The sequence below is a fragment of the Stenella coeruleoalba genome (assembly GCF_951394435.1).
Source record: "Stenella coeruleoalba genome assembly, chromosome: 5".
Classification (NCBI taxonomy): domain Eukaryota; kingdom Metazoa; phylum Chordata; class Mammalia; order Artiodactyla; family Delphinidae; genus Stenella; species Stenella coeruleoalba.
The window spans coordinates 49,682,324-49,699,400 of NC_137150.1; the positions used below are offsets into that span (position 1 = coordinate 49,682,324).

At 37.7% G+C, this 17,077-nt stretch overlaps 1 protein-coding gene across 4 annotated transcripts in view; it reads right to left on the bottom strand.

Moving 5' to 3' along the window:
• The window catches only part of TNIK (TRAF2 and NCK interacting kinase), a 414,235-nt gene that overhangs the window by 125,912 nt on the left and 271,246 nt on the right, over window positions 1–17,077 (bottom strand). For all 4 annotated transcript variants that reach the window (XM_079921223.1, XM_079921222.1, XM_079921221.1 and 1 more), the window contains exons 5-7: window positions 14,368–14,478; window positions 10,677–10,767; window positions 7,738–7,868 (exon numbers count right to left, since the gene is read on the bottom strand). In XM_079921223.1, coding sequence (XP_079777349.1) covers window positions 7,738–7,868; window positions 10,677–10,767; window positions 14,368–14,478 — 333 coding nt within the window. The remainder of the gene's footprint in view (window positions 1–7,737; window positions 7,869–10,676; window positions 10,768–14,367; window positions 14,479–17,077) is intronic.

The window sequence follows — 17,077 nt, forward strand, 5'->3', positions numbered from 1 at the left end:
AAGCATGAGCTCTTCAGACTACTTTCCACAGAGGCTCTTATTTTATTGAATTTCTCCAGTTTTTTAAAAAAAATTATAGAAGTTTCTAAAGACATTGTAGACAAATAAAATAATAAATAATTAAGAAATAATCAAATATTTGTAATAAAACCAAACTATACTCTTTTGCATTTTGCCTTTATTTTAAAGAAAGGGCTTTTGTGATAGAAAACCTAACAAAGCCCAGTGGCCTTCAAGTCATCTTTTATTCTAAACGTGCCCTCTAGGCTGAAAGTATCTACAGCACGTGAGAGCCCAAAACGCTGACATCAGTTTCTGAGGCTGGGATACACTCTGGCTCAAATGGACAACCAAACACACAGTAGCAAACCATTTAACTTTGACGGGGTCGCAAATGGACTTTCTAGATGAAAACTGCACATACAGATAGAGCTTGGCTAATTCCTTTTGCATAGTGGGTATTCAATAAATATACGCTGAGTGAATGAATAAAGGGTTTTGAAAGTCAGTATATTGTCAAGCTGTCTCCTGGTGACAGGCTACATTCCTAAGAATAGTGAACAGAAAAAAGTATAGGATCTGATGCCAAAGAAGAAGTAGAAAGATGAAAGTATAGCTTCTTCTCTGATCCACAGTAAAACTACAAAGTAGTTAAAATGAATCTTCAAAGAACCCCCAAATCTTCCTTTCTGCTTGGTCTTCCTAATCTACCCTTTTGTCATGCTCCCAGGACAAGTGATCAGTGGAACTCATATTTTTGCCATGACTTCTTCTTCCTCTTGTACAACCTGCATTTATGACAATCCTAAAAAACTAATTCGTACTAAGGTGGAAAATGGCTGATAGACTTGAATCTGTTCTCTCATCAGGATTCTTTATTTTTTAATAAAAGGCACAGAAATTAATTTTCAACTTATTAATGTCTCAGGATACTTTCCTAATCACAAGGGCTTCCAGCACCTCTGAAATCACCCTGTGCAGCATGATGCCCCCTGTGGTTATTCACACATCAGGCTTTGTCCACACCTAGGGTTATGCGTTAGTATCAAAAATTTTTTCACTGACCCCAAACTGTATTTCTTAGTCCTAATCTGAACAAAGAGGTTTAAGATACCACTTTAATTCCAAGCTTTGGCTTCACCAGAGGAAGTCCTCTTCTAGTTACTCTACTGAAAACAACTACATCACAGGGATCTATTTTTATATATATATATATTTTATATTTTTGGCCGTGCCGCGTGGCATGTGAGATCTTAGTTCCCCAACCAGGGATCGAATTCACACCCCCTGCATTTGAAGTGCAGAGTCTTAACCACTGGACTGCCAGGGAACCCACAGGGATCAATTTTATGCCACAGAACAAAAGTCCCCTATATACTAGAGCCAGCCAAAATACTTAAAAGGCTAAGCTAAGGTTGAAAGTTTGAAACACTCTGATTCTCCGTGGTATGTTATAAAGCAGTCTAAAATATCTGTGGCCCAGATGTAGACTAGTTAGCACTTGTTAGGTATAACTGTTGTTTGAAGAATTGCTTATAGCCAATTACGATACACGTATCTGGTCTGGGACATATATTTTGTAGTGGCTCCTCTGAAGGGATTTGCAAATCAAATTATTCAAATGTGCTTATCATTAGCAGTTTAAATAAATGACATTTACTTTGGCAGGAGATTAATTTTTAACTTGGCAGCTGTTTTCAGACAGATTGGTGTCAGGTTATTACAGTGACTAACTCTGAAAGAAGGAGGAAATTTACAGGAGATTATTTTGTTTTTAGACCTTCAAGCTTGCATTTCTCCAAAGAAGCAAATAATTTTGTCAATGCCCTGAGACACTGGGTCCCAAAGACATTGCAATGTCTGCATCTTTGTGACCTGATTTCCATAATAACCCCACATGTGGAGAACTAAAAATGTTCTTTAATAGAGGAATTCTCCAAATATACTCTTCAGAGGCTGTTTTGTTGGTAAATTGGATATTTATATAGGATTGCATCAGAGAGAGGCAGGGTAATATATTGGAAAGAGCTCTCAACAGAGAGTGGGAGATGTGGGATCAAGTCTCTGACAAGATCACTAACGAGGTGTGCACTTGCAAAGGTCTTGGACCTCAGTTTCCACAGCTGTAAGATGAGGGTGTTTCAAGGTGATCATTAAAGTACTTTGGTGAAAAGTCCATGCACCTACAGAGAAAAGTAAGTCAGAAAGAGGAAAACAAATACCGTATGCTAACACATATATATGGAATCTTAAGAAAAAAAAAAAGGGGTCATGAAGAACCTAGGGGCAAGACGGGAATAAAGACACAGACCTACTAGAGAATGGACTTGAAGACACAGGGAGGGGGAAGGGTAAGCTGGGATAAAGTGAGAGAGTGGCATGGACTTACATATACTACCAAATGTAAAACAGATAGCTAGTGGGAAGCAGCCACATAGCACAGGGAGATTAGCTTGGTGCTCTGTGACCACCTAGAGGGATGGGATAGGGAGAGTGGGAGGGAGACGCAAGAAGGAGGAGATATGGGGATATATGTATATGTATAACTGATGCACTTCGTTATAAAGCAGAAATTAACACACGATTGTAAAGCAATTATACTCCAATAAAAACGTTTTAAAAAAAAAAAGGAAGAAAGAAAACTCCATTCGCCTATGTTCTTGAAAAGATAAAACTGACAAACCTTTAGCTACATTCACGAAGAAAATAAGAGAGAAGGCTCAAATAAATAAAACCAGAAATGAAAGAGAAGTTCATTTCTCTTACAACAGATACCACAGAAATACAAAGAATCATGAGACTACTATGAAGAGCTATACGCCAACAAATTGGACAGTCTAGAAGAAATAGATAAATTCTTAGAAGCATACACCCTTCCAAGACTGAATCACGAAGAAATAAAAAATTTGAGTAGACCAATCACTAGTAAAGAGATTGAAACAGTAATCAAAAACATCTCCCCAAACAAAAGTTCAGGACCACGAGGCTTCACTGATGAAGCATTCAAAGATGTCATACCTAAACTTCTCAAACTCTTCCAAAAAACTGAAGAGGCTAGAACACTTCCTAATTCATTTGACGAGGGCAACATTACCCTGATACCAAAACCAGACAAAATAAGAAAACTACAGGCCAATATCTCTGATGAACATAGATGCAAGAATCCTCAACAAAGTATTAACAAACCAAAACAACAACACATTAAAAGGATCAAGTGGGATTTATTCCAGGGATGCAAGGAAGGGTCAACATCTGGAATCAATGTGATACACCATATCAACAAACTGAAGGATAAAAATCATATGATCATCTTAATAGATGAAAGGAAAATATCTGACAAGATTCAACATCCATTTGTGTTAAAAAAAAAAAAACTCAATAAAATGGATATAGAAGGAACGTACCTCAACATAACAAAGACCATCTATGACAAACCCACAGCTAATATACTCAGTGGTCAAGACCTGAAAGCTAGCCCTCTAAAATCAGGAACAAGACAAGGATGCCCACTCACCACTCTTACACTCTTAGTCAGCATAGTATTGGAAGTCCTAGCCAGAGCAGATAGGCAAGAAAAAGAAATAAAATGCATCCAAATTGGAAAGGAAGAAGTAAAACTATCACTATTTGCAGATGACATTGGTTTTCTATTGATTTTACACATAGAAAATCCTAAAGACACTACTAAAGGAACTGTTAGAAATAATAAATGAATACAGTGAAGTTGCAAAATAAATATACAAAAATCTATTGTGTTTTGATACACTAATAAACTAGCAGAAAGAGAAATTAAGAAAATCTCATTTACAATTGCAACAAAAAGAATAAAATATCCAGGAATAAATTTAACCAAGGAGGTGAAAACTGTTACTGAAAACCATAAGACATTGTTTCAAGAAATTGAAGAAGACACAAAGAAATAGAAAATGATTCTGTGCTCATGGATTGGAGGTATTAACATTGTTAAAATGTCCATATACCTAAAGTAATCTACAGATTCAATATAATCCTTGTCAAAATCCCAGTGACATTTTTTACAGAAACAGAATAAAAAATTCTAAAATTTGTATGGAACCACAAAAGATCCTGAAAAGCAATCCTGAGGAAAAAAGAACAAAGCTGGGGTTATCATATTCCCTGATTTTAAATTATACTACAAAGCTATAGTGATCAAAACTGCAGAGTATTGGCATAAAAACAGACACACAGATCAATGGAACAGAACGGAGAGCCCTCCACACATACAGACAACTAATTAGGACAAAGGAGCCAAGAACATACAATGGATAAAGGAAAGTTTCATCAATAAATGTGGTGGGAAAACTGGACAGCCACATGCAAAAGAATGAAACTAGACTGCCATTTTACATAGTACAGAAAAATTAACTTAAAATGGATTAAAGATTTGAATATAAGACCTGAAACCATAAAACTCCTAGAAGAAAACATAGGTGGTACACTCTTTGACATCAGCCTTAGCAATATCTTTTTGAATATGTCTCCTCAGGCAAGGGCAACAAAAGCAAAAATAAACAAGTGGGACCACATCACACTAAAAAGCTTCTGCACAGCAAAGGAAACCATCAATAAATCAAAAAGGCAACCTACTGAATAGAAGAAGATATTTGTAAGTCATATATCCTACAAAAGGTTAATATCCAAAATATTAAAAACTCATACAACTGGGGCTTCACTGGTGGCACAGTGGTTGAGAGTCTGCCTGCCGATGCAGGGGACACGGGTTCATGCCCCGGTCCACGAAGATCCCACATGCTGTGGAGTGGCTGACCCCGTGAGCCATGGCCGCTGAGCCTGCGCGTCCGGAGCCTGTGCTCCGCAACGGGAGAGGCCACAACAGTGAGAGGCCCGCATACCGCAAAAAAACAACAACAAAAACCTCATACAACTCAACAACCAAAAACCCCCAAACAATCTAATTGAAAAAATGGGCAGAGCAGATGATAGATATTTTTTCCAAGGAAGACATACAGATGACCAACAGACACATGAAAAGATGTTCAACATCACTAATTATTAGGGAATTGCAAATCAAAGCCACAATGAGATATCACCTCACACTTGTTAGAACAACTATTATCAAAAACAAGAAATAACAAAGAGTTGGAGAGTATGAGGAGAAAAGGGAACCCTTGTAGACTGTTGGTGAGAATGTAAACTGGTGCAGTAACTATGGAAAACGGTAGGGAGATCCTTAGAAGATTAAGACTAGAAATACCATATGATCCAGCTATTTCGCTTCTGAGTATCTAGCCAAAGAATATGAAAACACTAATTTGAAAAGATATATGCACTGCAGTAATATTTACAATAGCCAAGGTATGGAAATAACCTAGTGCCCATCAATGGATAAATGGATAAAGAAGATGTGATATATATATATATATATATATATATATATATATATATATATGTATATATATATGTGATATAAAGAAGATGTGATATATATATATGTGATATAAAGAAGATGTGATATATATATATGTGATATAAAGAAGATGTGATATATATATATGTGATATATATATATATATACACACACACACACACACACACACACACACACACACACACACACACACATAATGGAATACTACTCAGCCATTAAAAGATGAACTCTTCCCATTTGTGACAACATGGATGGACCTTGAGGCTATTATGGTAAGTGAAATAAGTCAAATGGAGAAAGACAAATACTGTATGATTTCACTCATATGTGGAATATAAGAAATAAATGAACATAAACATATATCCCATATCTCCTCCCTCTCGTGTCTCCCTCCCACCCTCCCTATTCCACCCTCTAGGTGGGCACAAGGCATGGAGCTGATCTCCCTGTGCTGTGTGGCTGCTTCCCACTAGCTATCTATTTTACATTTGGTAGTGTATATATGTCCATGACACTCTCTCACTTCGTCCCAGCTTCTGATTCACTTTGTTATACAGCAGAAACTAACACACCATTGTAAAACAATTATACTCCAATAAAGATGTTAAAAACTAAAAAGATACATGTACCCCTATATTGATAGCAGCACTGTTCACAATAGCAAAAACATGGAAACAACCTAAATGTCCACCAATAGATGAATGGATAAAGATGTGGTACATATATACAATGGAATACTACTCAATCATAAAAAAGAACAAAATAAGGCCATTTGTAGCAACATGGATGCAACATGAGATTATCATACTAAGTGAAGTAAGTCAGAAAGAGAAAGACAAATATCATATGATATCACTTATATGTGGAACCTAAAATAAGGCACAAATGCACCTATCTACAAAACAGAAGCAGACTCCTAGACATAGAGAACAGACTTGTGGTTGCCAAGGCTGGGGGAGAGGGGAGGGAGAGGGATGGACTGGGAGTTTGGGGGTGGTAGATGCAAACTATTACATTTAGAATGGATAAACACTAAGGTCCTACTGTATAGCACAGGGAACTATATTCCATTACCTGTGATAAACCATAATGGAAAAGAATATAAAAAAGAATGTGTATGTATGTATAACTGAGTCTCTTTGCTGCACAGTAGAGATTGACAGCATTGTAAATCAACTATACCTCAATAAAAAAAATTTAAGAAAAAAAGAAAGAAATGAACAAGCAAAACAAAAATGAACACATAGTTACAGAGAACAGATTGGTGGTTACCAGGGCGGAAAGGGGGCACAAAATGGGGAAAAGGGATCAATTGTATGGTGATGGAGGGAAACAAGACTTCTGGTGGTGAGCACGCTGTAGAGTATACAGAAGTTGAATTATAATGTATACATGAAACTTATGTTATAAACCAATGTTACCTCAAATAATAGAAAAGAAGGTCCATTCACCTATGAAATGACTATCAGGTTTTCCCCAAGGTTGTCCTGTGATCTACACAGAGACCACAGGGTGTCTCTCTGTCTACTGGATAATCTGAACACACATAGTTCCTATATCTCATTTACCTCCAACCTTAAGGTCTCAACTTTCAGCTGTAATTCACAACAACAATGTCACCTGACATTGCAGCTATCGATGGGATAGTAAACACAAATTATGTTTGATTATTGCCTAACAGAATGGAAAAGAGGAGGGCTTCTTGGAGAAGGGGACAACTTCCACCTCTCTACTTAAACACTGTTTTGAATTTATTAGCAAATTTCTAGTTTATGGTACAAAGTATCAAGCCATAAGTCAGATTTCTATGAAACACTGCAACAGGCTACAGAAACACCATATAGTAGCTACCAACATCCCATTTGGTTCTCTCTCATTGAAAAGAAACTCTAATAATTAAACTTTGAGCAATGTAGAAATGAGTAAATATGATTATTCTTAATCAGAAAAAGATGATCCCCAAAAACAAACTCATATCTTGGTTTCTTTTAACATGAAAAGCTCTCAGAATATATATACTTTGCCAAAAATCTAAACTATAACCAAAATAGAAATGTTTTCTAATAAGAAGCAAGAGAAGTTCAAAAGAATACAGAAAATGGTTTAAACATTTTTTACCAACAGGCAATCAGATATGATGGATGAGTTCATTACAAAGATTCTCACTTGGATGTCTTCTAATTTTAAACTCAAGTAAATAATGTTTTTTAGTTCTCCCTTTGGATTATACAAATCACAAGCCCAAGGCCATGAGAGAATTCTCTACCAGTCTTAGGGTGAGGTGTTAGGCATGCTTCGAAACGTAATGAAGAAGTAAGAAGTCATACCTTGAAATCATATGTGGCATCTGGGTTTTCGTCACAGGCAATAACTTCTGGAGCCATCCAGTAGGGCGTCCCGATGAAGGTATTCCTCCTGCCCACTGTTCGATCGAGCTGGGCACTGACTCCAAAGTCCACTAGTTAAGGGAAGACAAATGAATAAAGTCTATCATCTAAGGTCTTACATAGTGATAAAATGAATGAGTATTTTTTTTTACTGTGGTAAAATATACATAACATAAAATTTACTATTTTAACAACTTTCTAGTGGACCGTTTTGTGGTATTAAGTACATTCAAATTGTTGGGCAACTATAACCACCATCCAACTCCAGAACTTTTTCATCTTCCTCAACTGAAACTCTGTAGCCATTAAACATTAACTTCTCTTTCTCCTCCCCTCCCCACCCCGCCGGGCCCCTGGCCCCCCGAAAGCACCATTCTACTTTATGTCTCTATGGATCTGACTACTACAGATACATCATATAAGTGGAATCATACAGTATTAGTCTTTTGGAGACTAGATTATTTCACCTAACATAATATCCTCAAGGTTAATTCATGTTGCAGCACGCATCAGAATCTCCTTCTGAATTTTTTTTTTTTTTTTTTTGCGGTACACGGGCCTCTCACTGCTGTGGCCTCCCCCGTTGCGGAGCACAGGCTCCGGACGCGCAGGCCCAGCGGCCATGGCTCACGGGCCCAGCCGCTCCGCGGCATGCGGGATCCTCCCGGACCGGGGCACGAACCCGTGTCTCCTGCACCGGCAGGCAGACTCCCAACCACTGCACCACCAGGGAAGCCCCTCCTTCTGAATTTTTGAAGACCAAATAATAGTCTGTTGTATGTAGGTGCCACATTTTGTTTATCCATTCATCTATTGGACACTCAGGTTGCTTCTTCCTTTTCACTATTGTGAATGTATATATTTTTTAAAAAGTTTTTATTTTATATTGGAGTATAGTTGATTTACAGTGTTGTGTTAGTTTCAGGTGTACAGCAAAGTGATTCAGTTATACATATATCTATCCTTTTTCAGATTCTTTTCCCATATAGATTATTACAGAGTATTGAATAGAGTTCCTTGTGCTATACAGTAGGTCCTTGCTGATTATCTATTTTATATGTAGTAGTGTGTATATGTTAATCCCAACCTCTTAATTTATCTGTTCCCCCAACCCTTCCCCTTTGATAACCATAAGTTTTTTTCTATGTCTGTGAGTCTGTTTCTGTTTTGTAAATAAGTTCATTTGTATCATGTTTTTAGATCCCACATATAAGTGATATCATACGATATTTGTCCTTCTCTATCTGACTTACTTCAGTTAGTATGATAATCTCTAGTGAATGTATACTTTTAATCTTCACGTATAAATGGATGAAGCATACCAATGAGAAAAGCACAGGGGGTTATATCTGGTTACATCAGTGCTACATGGGGGGCCAAAAACAGGTGTTAAATAAAAGTCAAGCTTGGGCCATAAAGGATAGTATTTAGAGGATGCAAAGAAAGGAGTTAACAGCTAAGTTTCTGGAGTCAGACTGCCTAAATTTGCATCTCCTTTCTGACACTTACTAGTGATACAACCTAGGGCTACTAGATCAACCTCTTTGAGCTTCATTTTCCAAATCCATGAAATGAGGATGATGAGATTCACATGGTGTCGCTCTGATGTTTAAGTGAAATCATCTACCTAAAAGCATTTTGTACAGGACCTGGCATATAATATTCTCTCAACAAGTAACTGTTAATTAGTGATGAGTGAATATTCTGAGGATAGCTTATGTAGTCAGTACATATATAACTGCTTTCCCTACCTAATGTATGCTTTTGTTTTAAAAGGGAATATTCATGAGATGAAAGTTTGGCCCCAAATTCTAACTAAGAAAAAAATGGAAATTGTATATTTTAACAAAAAGGCAAGAGCACGTGTTTGGGATATAACCATAGGAGACATTTAAATCTCTTTGAAAATGAACAATCATATGGACAGTGATTCTTTGGTAGGAAACAAATTGTATATCCTACAGAGTATTTGTCAATCTATGCTCTTACTCATATACATCAAGTAGTCAAATGCGTGTGGGGATTCTGTACCTTATCTGGATAATCCCAGACTTATTGTGGGAAGGGCTCTAATAGATCAGAGAAAAGGGTTCCCTCACTGATAACTCTGCAGATGAAAGTGGGATAATTAGTATGCACGTGAAGTAGAATATTGAGCATCCACTTTGTACAGGTGCCCTAGATAATAATGAAATCGATGTAAATATAACTTAAAACATATGGGAATATAGCAGGAATTCATTTTTCTAAATAATGAATGTCTAACTGTGGATATTTTTAATTAAAAAAATTTCATCATTGTTATAGCAGCAACAATAGAAACAAACTGTAAGATAGGGGAAACCATTCCAAGGTCAGTCACTTCTAATCTAAAGGGTCTTTGCTTAAAAAACAAACTCAATTGTCTCTACACATCGATTAAGCACATGGATCTGCTTACCATATTGTATACCAATTCACTCCTCAAAGACCTTTTAGAAAATGTTTTTCTTTTCTTTTTTTTTTTTTTTTTTGCGGTACGCGGGACTCACACTGTCGCGGCCTCTCCCGCCGCGGAGCACAGGCTCCGGAAGCGCAGGCTCAGCAGCCATGGCTCACGGGCCCAGCGGCTCCGCGGCATGTGGGATCCTCCCGGACCGGGGCACGAACCCGCGTCCCCTGCATCGGCAGGTGGACCCTCAACCACTGCGCCACCAGGGAAGCCCTAGAAAATGTTGTTTTTTTTTAAATAGCCAAAGAAACATTTTCCTTTCTATTCTAGGTACAATGACCTCCAAATCCACAGCGACAAATTTACATTATTAAAAAAAAAAAAAAAAACAGCTGAAACAATCCTATCATTTTCTGCAATTCCTAGGCTCACTGGATTCTGTTCTTACCTAGTTTAACTTCTGCATTTTCAGTCAGCAAGACATTTTGCCCTTTAATATCTCGATGAATCACTTTATGCTGGTGCAGGTGACTCAGCCCCTGGAATGAAGGAGAGTTGAGAAGGGTTGACAGGAATATAAATCCAGATGTAAAAAATCATTTTGGATGTTAATGATCCGAAAAATTTAAACTCACCCAGAGATACTTTCATTATTTTATTTATATCTTTCATGTGGTCATAATTCTAAATGGAACACAATGTTTGTTTGTTCTAAACTTCAGGCAATGATCAATATAAACTGAAATATACAGGTGGTCATTGCAACGCCTGGTACGGTGTTAAATGAAACGCTTGCATATCAGCTTTTATCTCGGGTAACAAGGAACCACACAGGCCATGACACAGTTTCAACATGCACAGGTTTCAGCTAACAGTACTGTGAATAGTGAGGACCACCTGTATTTGCCAGTTGGTAACAGCAATATCTACAGAGTCTGTACAGAAATCTGATTTAACTGAAGCCTCCACTCTTTTTGTGCAGTTTTTGAATTTAAAAGTTATTATACAATTTGAATTAAGCACAATAAAATATTACTCAGACCAGCCAAGAAATTTCCCATTGGCTTTAGCCAATGTCTCACATTAAAAAAGGAAAACAGCAACTTCTATTTCCTTTGTTAATGTTCGTCACTGTCATTTTTAGTGCTTTATATTTGTGACTCTGTGCTCATTATATGAAATAATTATTCAGTGACATCTCAACCTGATTGTGTTCCATTTCTCCATGAATTTCTCTGATTTGGCATTTTTTTTTGTGTGTGTGTGGTGTGGGTTCAAAAACCTACAGACTTGTTCTAAGGTGGTCTCATGTTTCTCAGATAAACTGTAATCTAAAAGAATCTAAAAATGGAGTACTGAAGTAAATCATGTTATGCTAACACTTGTTAATTCAAGGTATTGGATACCCAAGTGTTGTTGTTTTTTCTTTATGATTTTCTGTAGTTTTAATTTTTTCTCCACAATAACAAAACCATGGTATGAAAGATGAAGTTGAAACAAAGAGAAAAAAAAGAACTAGATATCTGAATCCCCTTTTGTTGAGAAAATTCAGTATGAGAATATGAATGCCCCAAAAGATCCATGTTTGTGTTTAGGAATATCAGGAAACATAAACCACGAGACAGGACAGTTTGAGGCACTAGTTTGGGTCTTATAAAATTACCTTTTTATCTAGTCGATTTGGCTTGAGGTAGGCATCAAATAGATTAAAATGTATAGTTTTCACAGCATATTACCACTCCATGAATCCTTAAAAGAGGGACTGAAGATCCATTTCCTTCTTTTACCATCAAAGTGGTTGGAAGCAGATACCACAGCACATAAGTGAGCCAAAGGTTGTATTTTTTTTTTTTTTCGCGGTATGCGGGCCTCTCACTGCTGTGGCCTCTCCCGCTGCGGAGCACAGGCTTTGGATGCGCAGGCCCAGCCACTCTGCGGCATGTGGGATCCTCCCGGACTGGGGCATGAACCCGTGTCCCCTGCATCAGCAGGCGGACTCCCAACCACTGCGCCACCAGGGAAGCCCCAAAGGTTGTATTTAATGAGATCATAAAATGCATGGAGGGTCTTCTCTGAAACATCTTGCGGCTAGGGACCTTTGGGTGATCAAATGTCCCTTCCAATGAGTCACTATATCTCAAATACCAGTATTATCATTTGGGAGAACATATTGGAAGAAGGAAGAAAACATGTTTTCACACATTTTAAAACCAGCTATTGAGAAATACTCATGGGGTGAAACATCCTTGCTGCTTTTAGAACCCTGGAGATCACATGACTGATCCCAGTAGGGTTACCCAGGAGCGCAGAAAGCCAGAGTGGGCAGAACCAGCCCTGGAGACTCAGTAGATTCTTGGCACCCATGGGGTGGTCTGGATAACTAAATAATCTGTCATGCTTTCCTGAATGAGTAAAATTCTACATCAGAAATCCAAATTAACTTCACACAATGGCACGTCAATACTTGGAGATACATGTCAGACTTGAAGGAGTTCAGCAAGCATACCTCATTGTTTTTCCCTCAAATTTTGTTCTGTGCTCTGAGAAATCTTTTTGCCTTCTCCAAACCATGGAGGTATTATCCTATATTTTCTCTTAAGAGCTTTATTTTTTTTATATCTTTTGTACTTATAACCATAATCCACCTGGAATTAATTTTTAAATATGATATAAAGCAGGTATAAACTTCATGTTTTTATATGGATATTCAACTGATCAAGCACTATCTACTGATTAAAAGACCGTTTCCCTCGTGTTGCAGCACTGCTTTTGTCATAAATCAGGTGTCCGTATGAGTGGGTCTGTTCATGGACTCTCCATTCTGTTTCATTGGCCATTGTCTATTCTTGTGACAATACCACTCTGTTTAAATTACTTAGCAGCTTTATAATAAGTCCTGGTAACTGGCAGCATAAATACTTCAGCTTTGTTCCTCAAAATTGCCTTGGCTATTCTTGGCCTTTTGTATTTCCATACAATGTTTTAAAAATCAGCTTGTCAAGATCGACAAATGTACCTAGAAGGATTTTGATAGGCAGTTTAATGATAGCAAGGATCAGATTAGGGAGAAATAACATCATTATAATATTGAGCGTTCTAATTCATGAAATAGTATATACACCTCTATTTATTAATGTCTTCTTTAATTTGTCTGTAATATTTTGTAGTTTCCAGTGTAGAAATCACTCACATGTTTCTGTACATTTATTTTTAAGTATTTGAATTTTTATGCTAATACAAGTGTTATCATTTTAAAATTTCATTTTCTATTTGGTTTTTTTTCCTAATGTGGGTTGAATTAAAGGGATACACATAGTTTTTTAATGCCTTCCTCCCTCCCTCCTTTCCTTTCTTCCCCAGCACATAATCTGTCTCTCAAAGGCATATCTTGGACACATCATGCAAACCGTTTTACCTTTTGTTCCCTTATACTAAGAAGGCAGAGTAAATAAATAAGTAAATAAATAGCTTCCAAGCAGACCTAGTAAGAATGCTCAGTGGACATATAATAGCCTCCTTATTAGTAGCAAGAGATAATTAAACTAATCTGAACAAACTAAAATATGACCAATTACCTCCTTCTCCCTGAAGTGAACTCAGCAAATACATGACACTATTGTCTAGATTGTCTGATTGTGGGATTTGTGGGCAAAACTGGGCAAATGGGCACATTCTTGTCCACTGTCTTGACTGGTTTGAGATATTGTCTCAGAGAATTTTTTTAAGGTAAAATCAATTAAACTAGGTTATATGTACTAAAATGGCTAAAGTCACACAAGCCTTAAATTAGTTATAAACTTTCACAAATGGAAAACTCAAATGAGTGATCAAAATATCCCTAAACAATCCATTTCCTAAGTGGGACACTATCTCTGTGATCCAAAATCAGATTTCCAATTGGAAGCCCCATAGGAAATGAATCCCAGGTTAAGAGAAATCACCCAATTAACCCTCCAAATGAGAGTGCACACGCCTATGCAGAATGGCTCTCACTTCCATTACAGCAGACCACAACACACTACCACTGCCACCATCACTGTCAGAATAAAGCTCTAAGGAGGTTTCCAACATGTTTACAAATTAGTGGAAGGTCAGTGCAAAGTTCAACACCTCCCAAGGTCTCCCGTGTTGTCACTTACTCGTAAGATCTCCCTGCAGATGTACGCAATCCACTCTTCCTTCAACGTGTTACCTTTCGTGTTCTTGATCAGGTCAGTGACAGAGCCAGCACCACAAAACTCCATCACCAACTGGCAAAGGAAGCAAACATGCCATTATTATCATTACACTTCACGGCTTCCAATGAGTTAAGAAAGCATAAGGTGTCCCACCTGGCTGCTTTGGAATGCCCTTCCTGCAAAGAAAAAGTGACCATAAAACGATATATAAAACATAAATTTTTATCTTAATTTTTTCCCAAAATGAAAGAAAGGAAAGATTATTTTTAATGTTCCAACCTGAAAATTATAGCTGGAAAACTAGGAAAATCTTCATATTCTAAGTATTTGTTTTAAATGAGGGCAGTTAGGTGGCACAGATGTAGTTGAGAATATCCCTGTGTTTTTATCCAATGGTCAAACTCAACTTTCCTATAAAAGTAGCATCATTCCCCTGCCTGAAAGAGCTGTGGTTGTCTAGGGAATCCCAAGTCAGAACAATTCAAGTGCACACTGTTTATGTTATTGGCTTGTAAGTGGCACTGTAAGCTGTCAGAGTGAGGACTATCTGCTTTTAATTAACTTCAGCAAATGTTCCCAGGAGGCTGGACATATCAAATAAATTCAATAAACAATAAGCCCTAATTTAGCACTTTTCATCCCCAAAGCTCCAAGTTCTCTATAAATATAAACTCATTACAGTACTCAGCAACTTTATAAAATAGGCAGAAAATGAACATCTCCCTTAGTTAATGGAGGAGTAGAGACTAGAAGAGGAAAAGCTATCCATTTGCTTTTACATTCATTTTCTAGGTTTAGAGAAACACATCCATTTCCATACATTTCTCCCTCTTCTTCAAAAAGTCTGCCACAAAAGTCATCTTTTTGTGACAATAATTTAGATGACTAGCAATCAATCTCTGATTTGACACTAGAAACAGAACTTAAATGGGCCCATAATGAAATCACATTCGTGGTTTTGGCTTTGTCCAAATGTACGTTCCTAACCTCAGCACCATGTCACCAGGTCCTAAAAGATACCCCACCAGGCTGTAAGATCTTTGGGCAGAAATAATGTTCCCTTTTTTTCCTGCATGCCTGGTTGAAACAATAAAAACTCACGAAATGAGTTTCCTCAATGAGTTTCTAATGTCTGTTCTGATTTATCTTCTTATGATTTTTTTTTTTTTTTTTTTTTTGAGGTACGCGGGCCTCTCACTGTTGTGTCCTCTCCCGTTATGGAGCACAGGCTCCAGACGCGCAGGCTCAGCCGCCATGGCTCACGGGCCCAGCCGCTCCGCGGCACGTGGGATTTTCCCGGACTGGGGCACGAACCCGCGTCCCCTGCATCGGCAGGCGGACTCTCAACCACTGCGCCACCAGGGAAGCCCCTCTTCTTATGATTTTACAAAGGGTAATGAAACCCTCCAATCTTCTCCAGAGTACCGGTGGAGACTGATCAGGAGCTTTTGTAAGGAAATTTGAAAATGCCACAATAGACCTCGTTCCAACCCAGTAAGAGTTGTAAAATTACCATATATGAGAGCCAGGAAGCTATCAAAGACCACAATATCATGTTAGAAAGGACTGAGGAATCAACTTTAAGAGGTCTCACTGGCCAAAGATGGGATAATTTGAGCATCGGTAAGAATAAGAACTGCAATATCTTGAAACACATTAAATATGCTGAACTAAATGCATTAATAAAGACACCCCTTAAAAAGAATATAATTGGGGGGTTTCCCTGGTGGCGCAGTGGTTGAGAGTCCCACGGGTTCGTGCCCCCATCCGGGAGGATCCCACATGCCGCGGAGCGGCTGGGCCCATGTGCCATGGCCGCTGAGCCTGCGCGTCCGGAGCCTGTGCTCCGCAACGGGAAAGGCCACAGCAGTGAGAGGCCCGCGTACCGCAAAAAAAAAAAGAAGAATATAATTGGCACTGTTTGAAGAAAATGAGGAACCAACTTCTTATATTGAGACTGGTAGATAAAGAGAAAGAATGAAGAATTTACACTTCCTTTCTTATACAAGTTTTACCACAGTGATTAAATAATAAAAGAGGTAAAACTTCTCTTCACGAGAAAAAAATATTCCATCTAATAAGTGAAGAAGACATAATAGAATTAGAATATCATTATTTCACAACCTCTAATAAACTAGTGGATTTAGGCACTGATGACCAGTGACTGCTAACATTAAAAAAAAAAAAAAAGAAAGAACCAGTTATGATTTGCTTCTTGATTAGAATAACACAACATCACCTCAGGAGTAGTCTTGCCAAAAACAAAAAAACTAAACAAAACAAAAACCCAAAACTAAATCTGATCAAGCCTCTACTTCCAGTTACCAATTTACAGGAAATTCAGAGGACTGAGGAACATGTTACATCATGGGGATATAATCAACAAAACCTAGAATAAAAAACTCCACAGGGTAAATGGCCCATTTGCTTCAACAAATACATATCAAGAAGGATAAAGAGAGATGGAGGGGAAATCTGTAGATTTTAAAACATTTAAAAAGATATACCAACAAATTGCAATGGATGCAACTTATCTGGTAGTGATTTTTTTTTTAAATGCTGCTCAAATTTTTGAGACAGTCTACAGTCTAGATATTTGCTGACATTAAGGAAATGTGGTTGACATTTTTTAAGTGTGATAATAGTACTGTGGATATCTGAAAAAATGGTC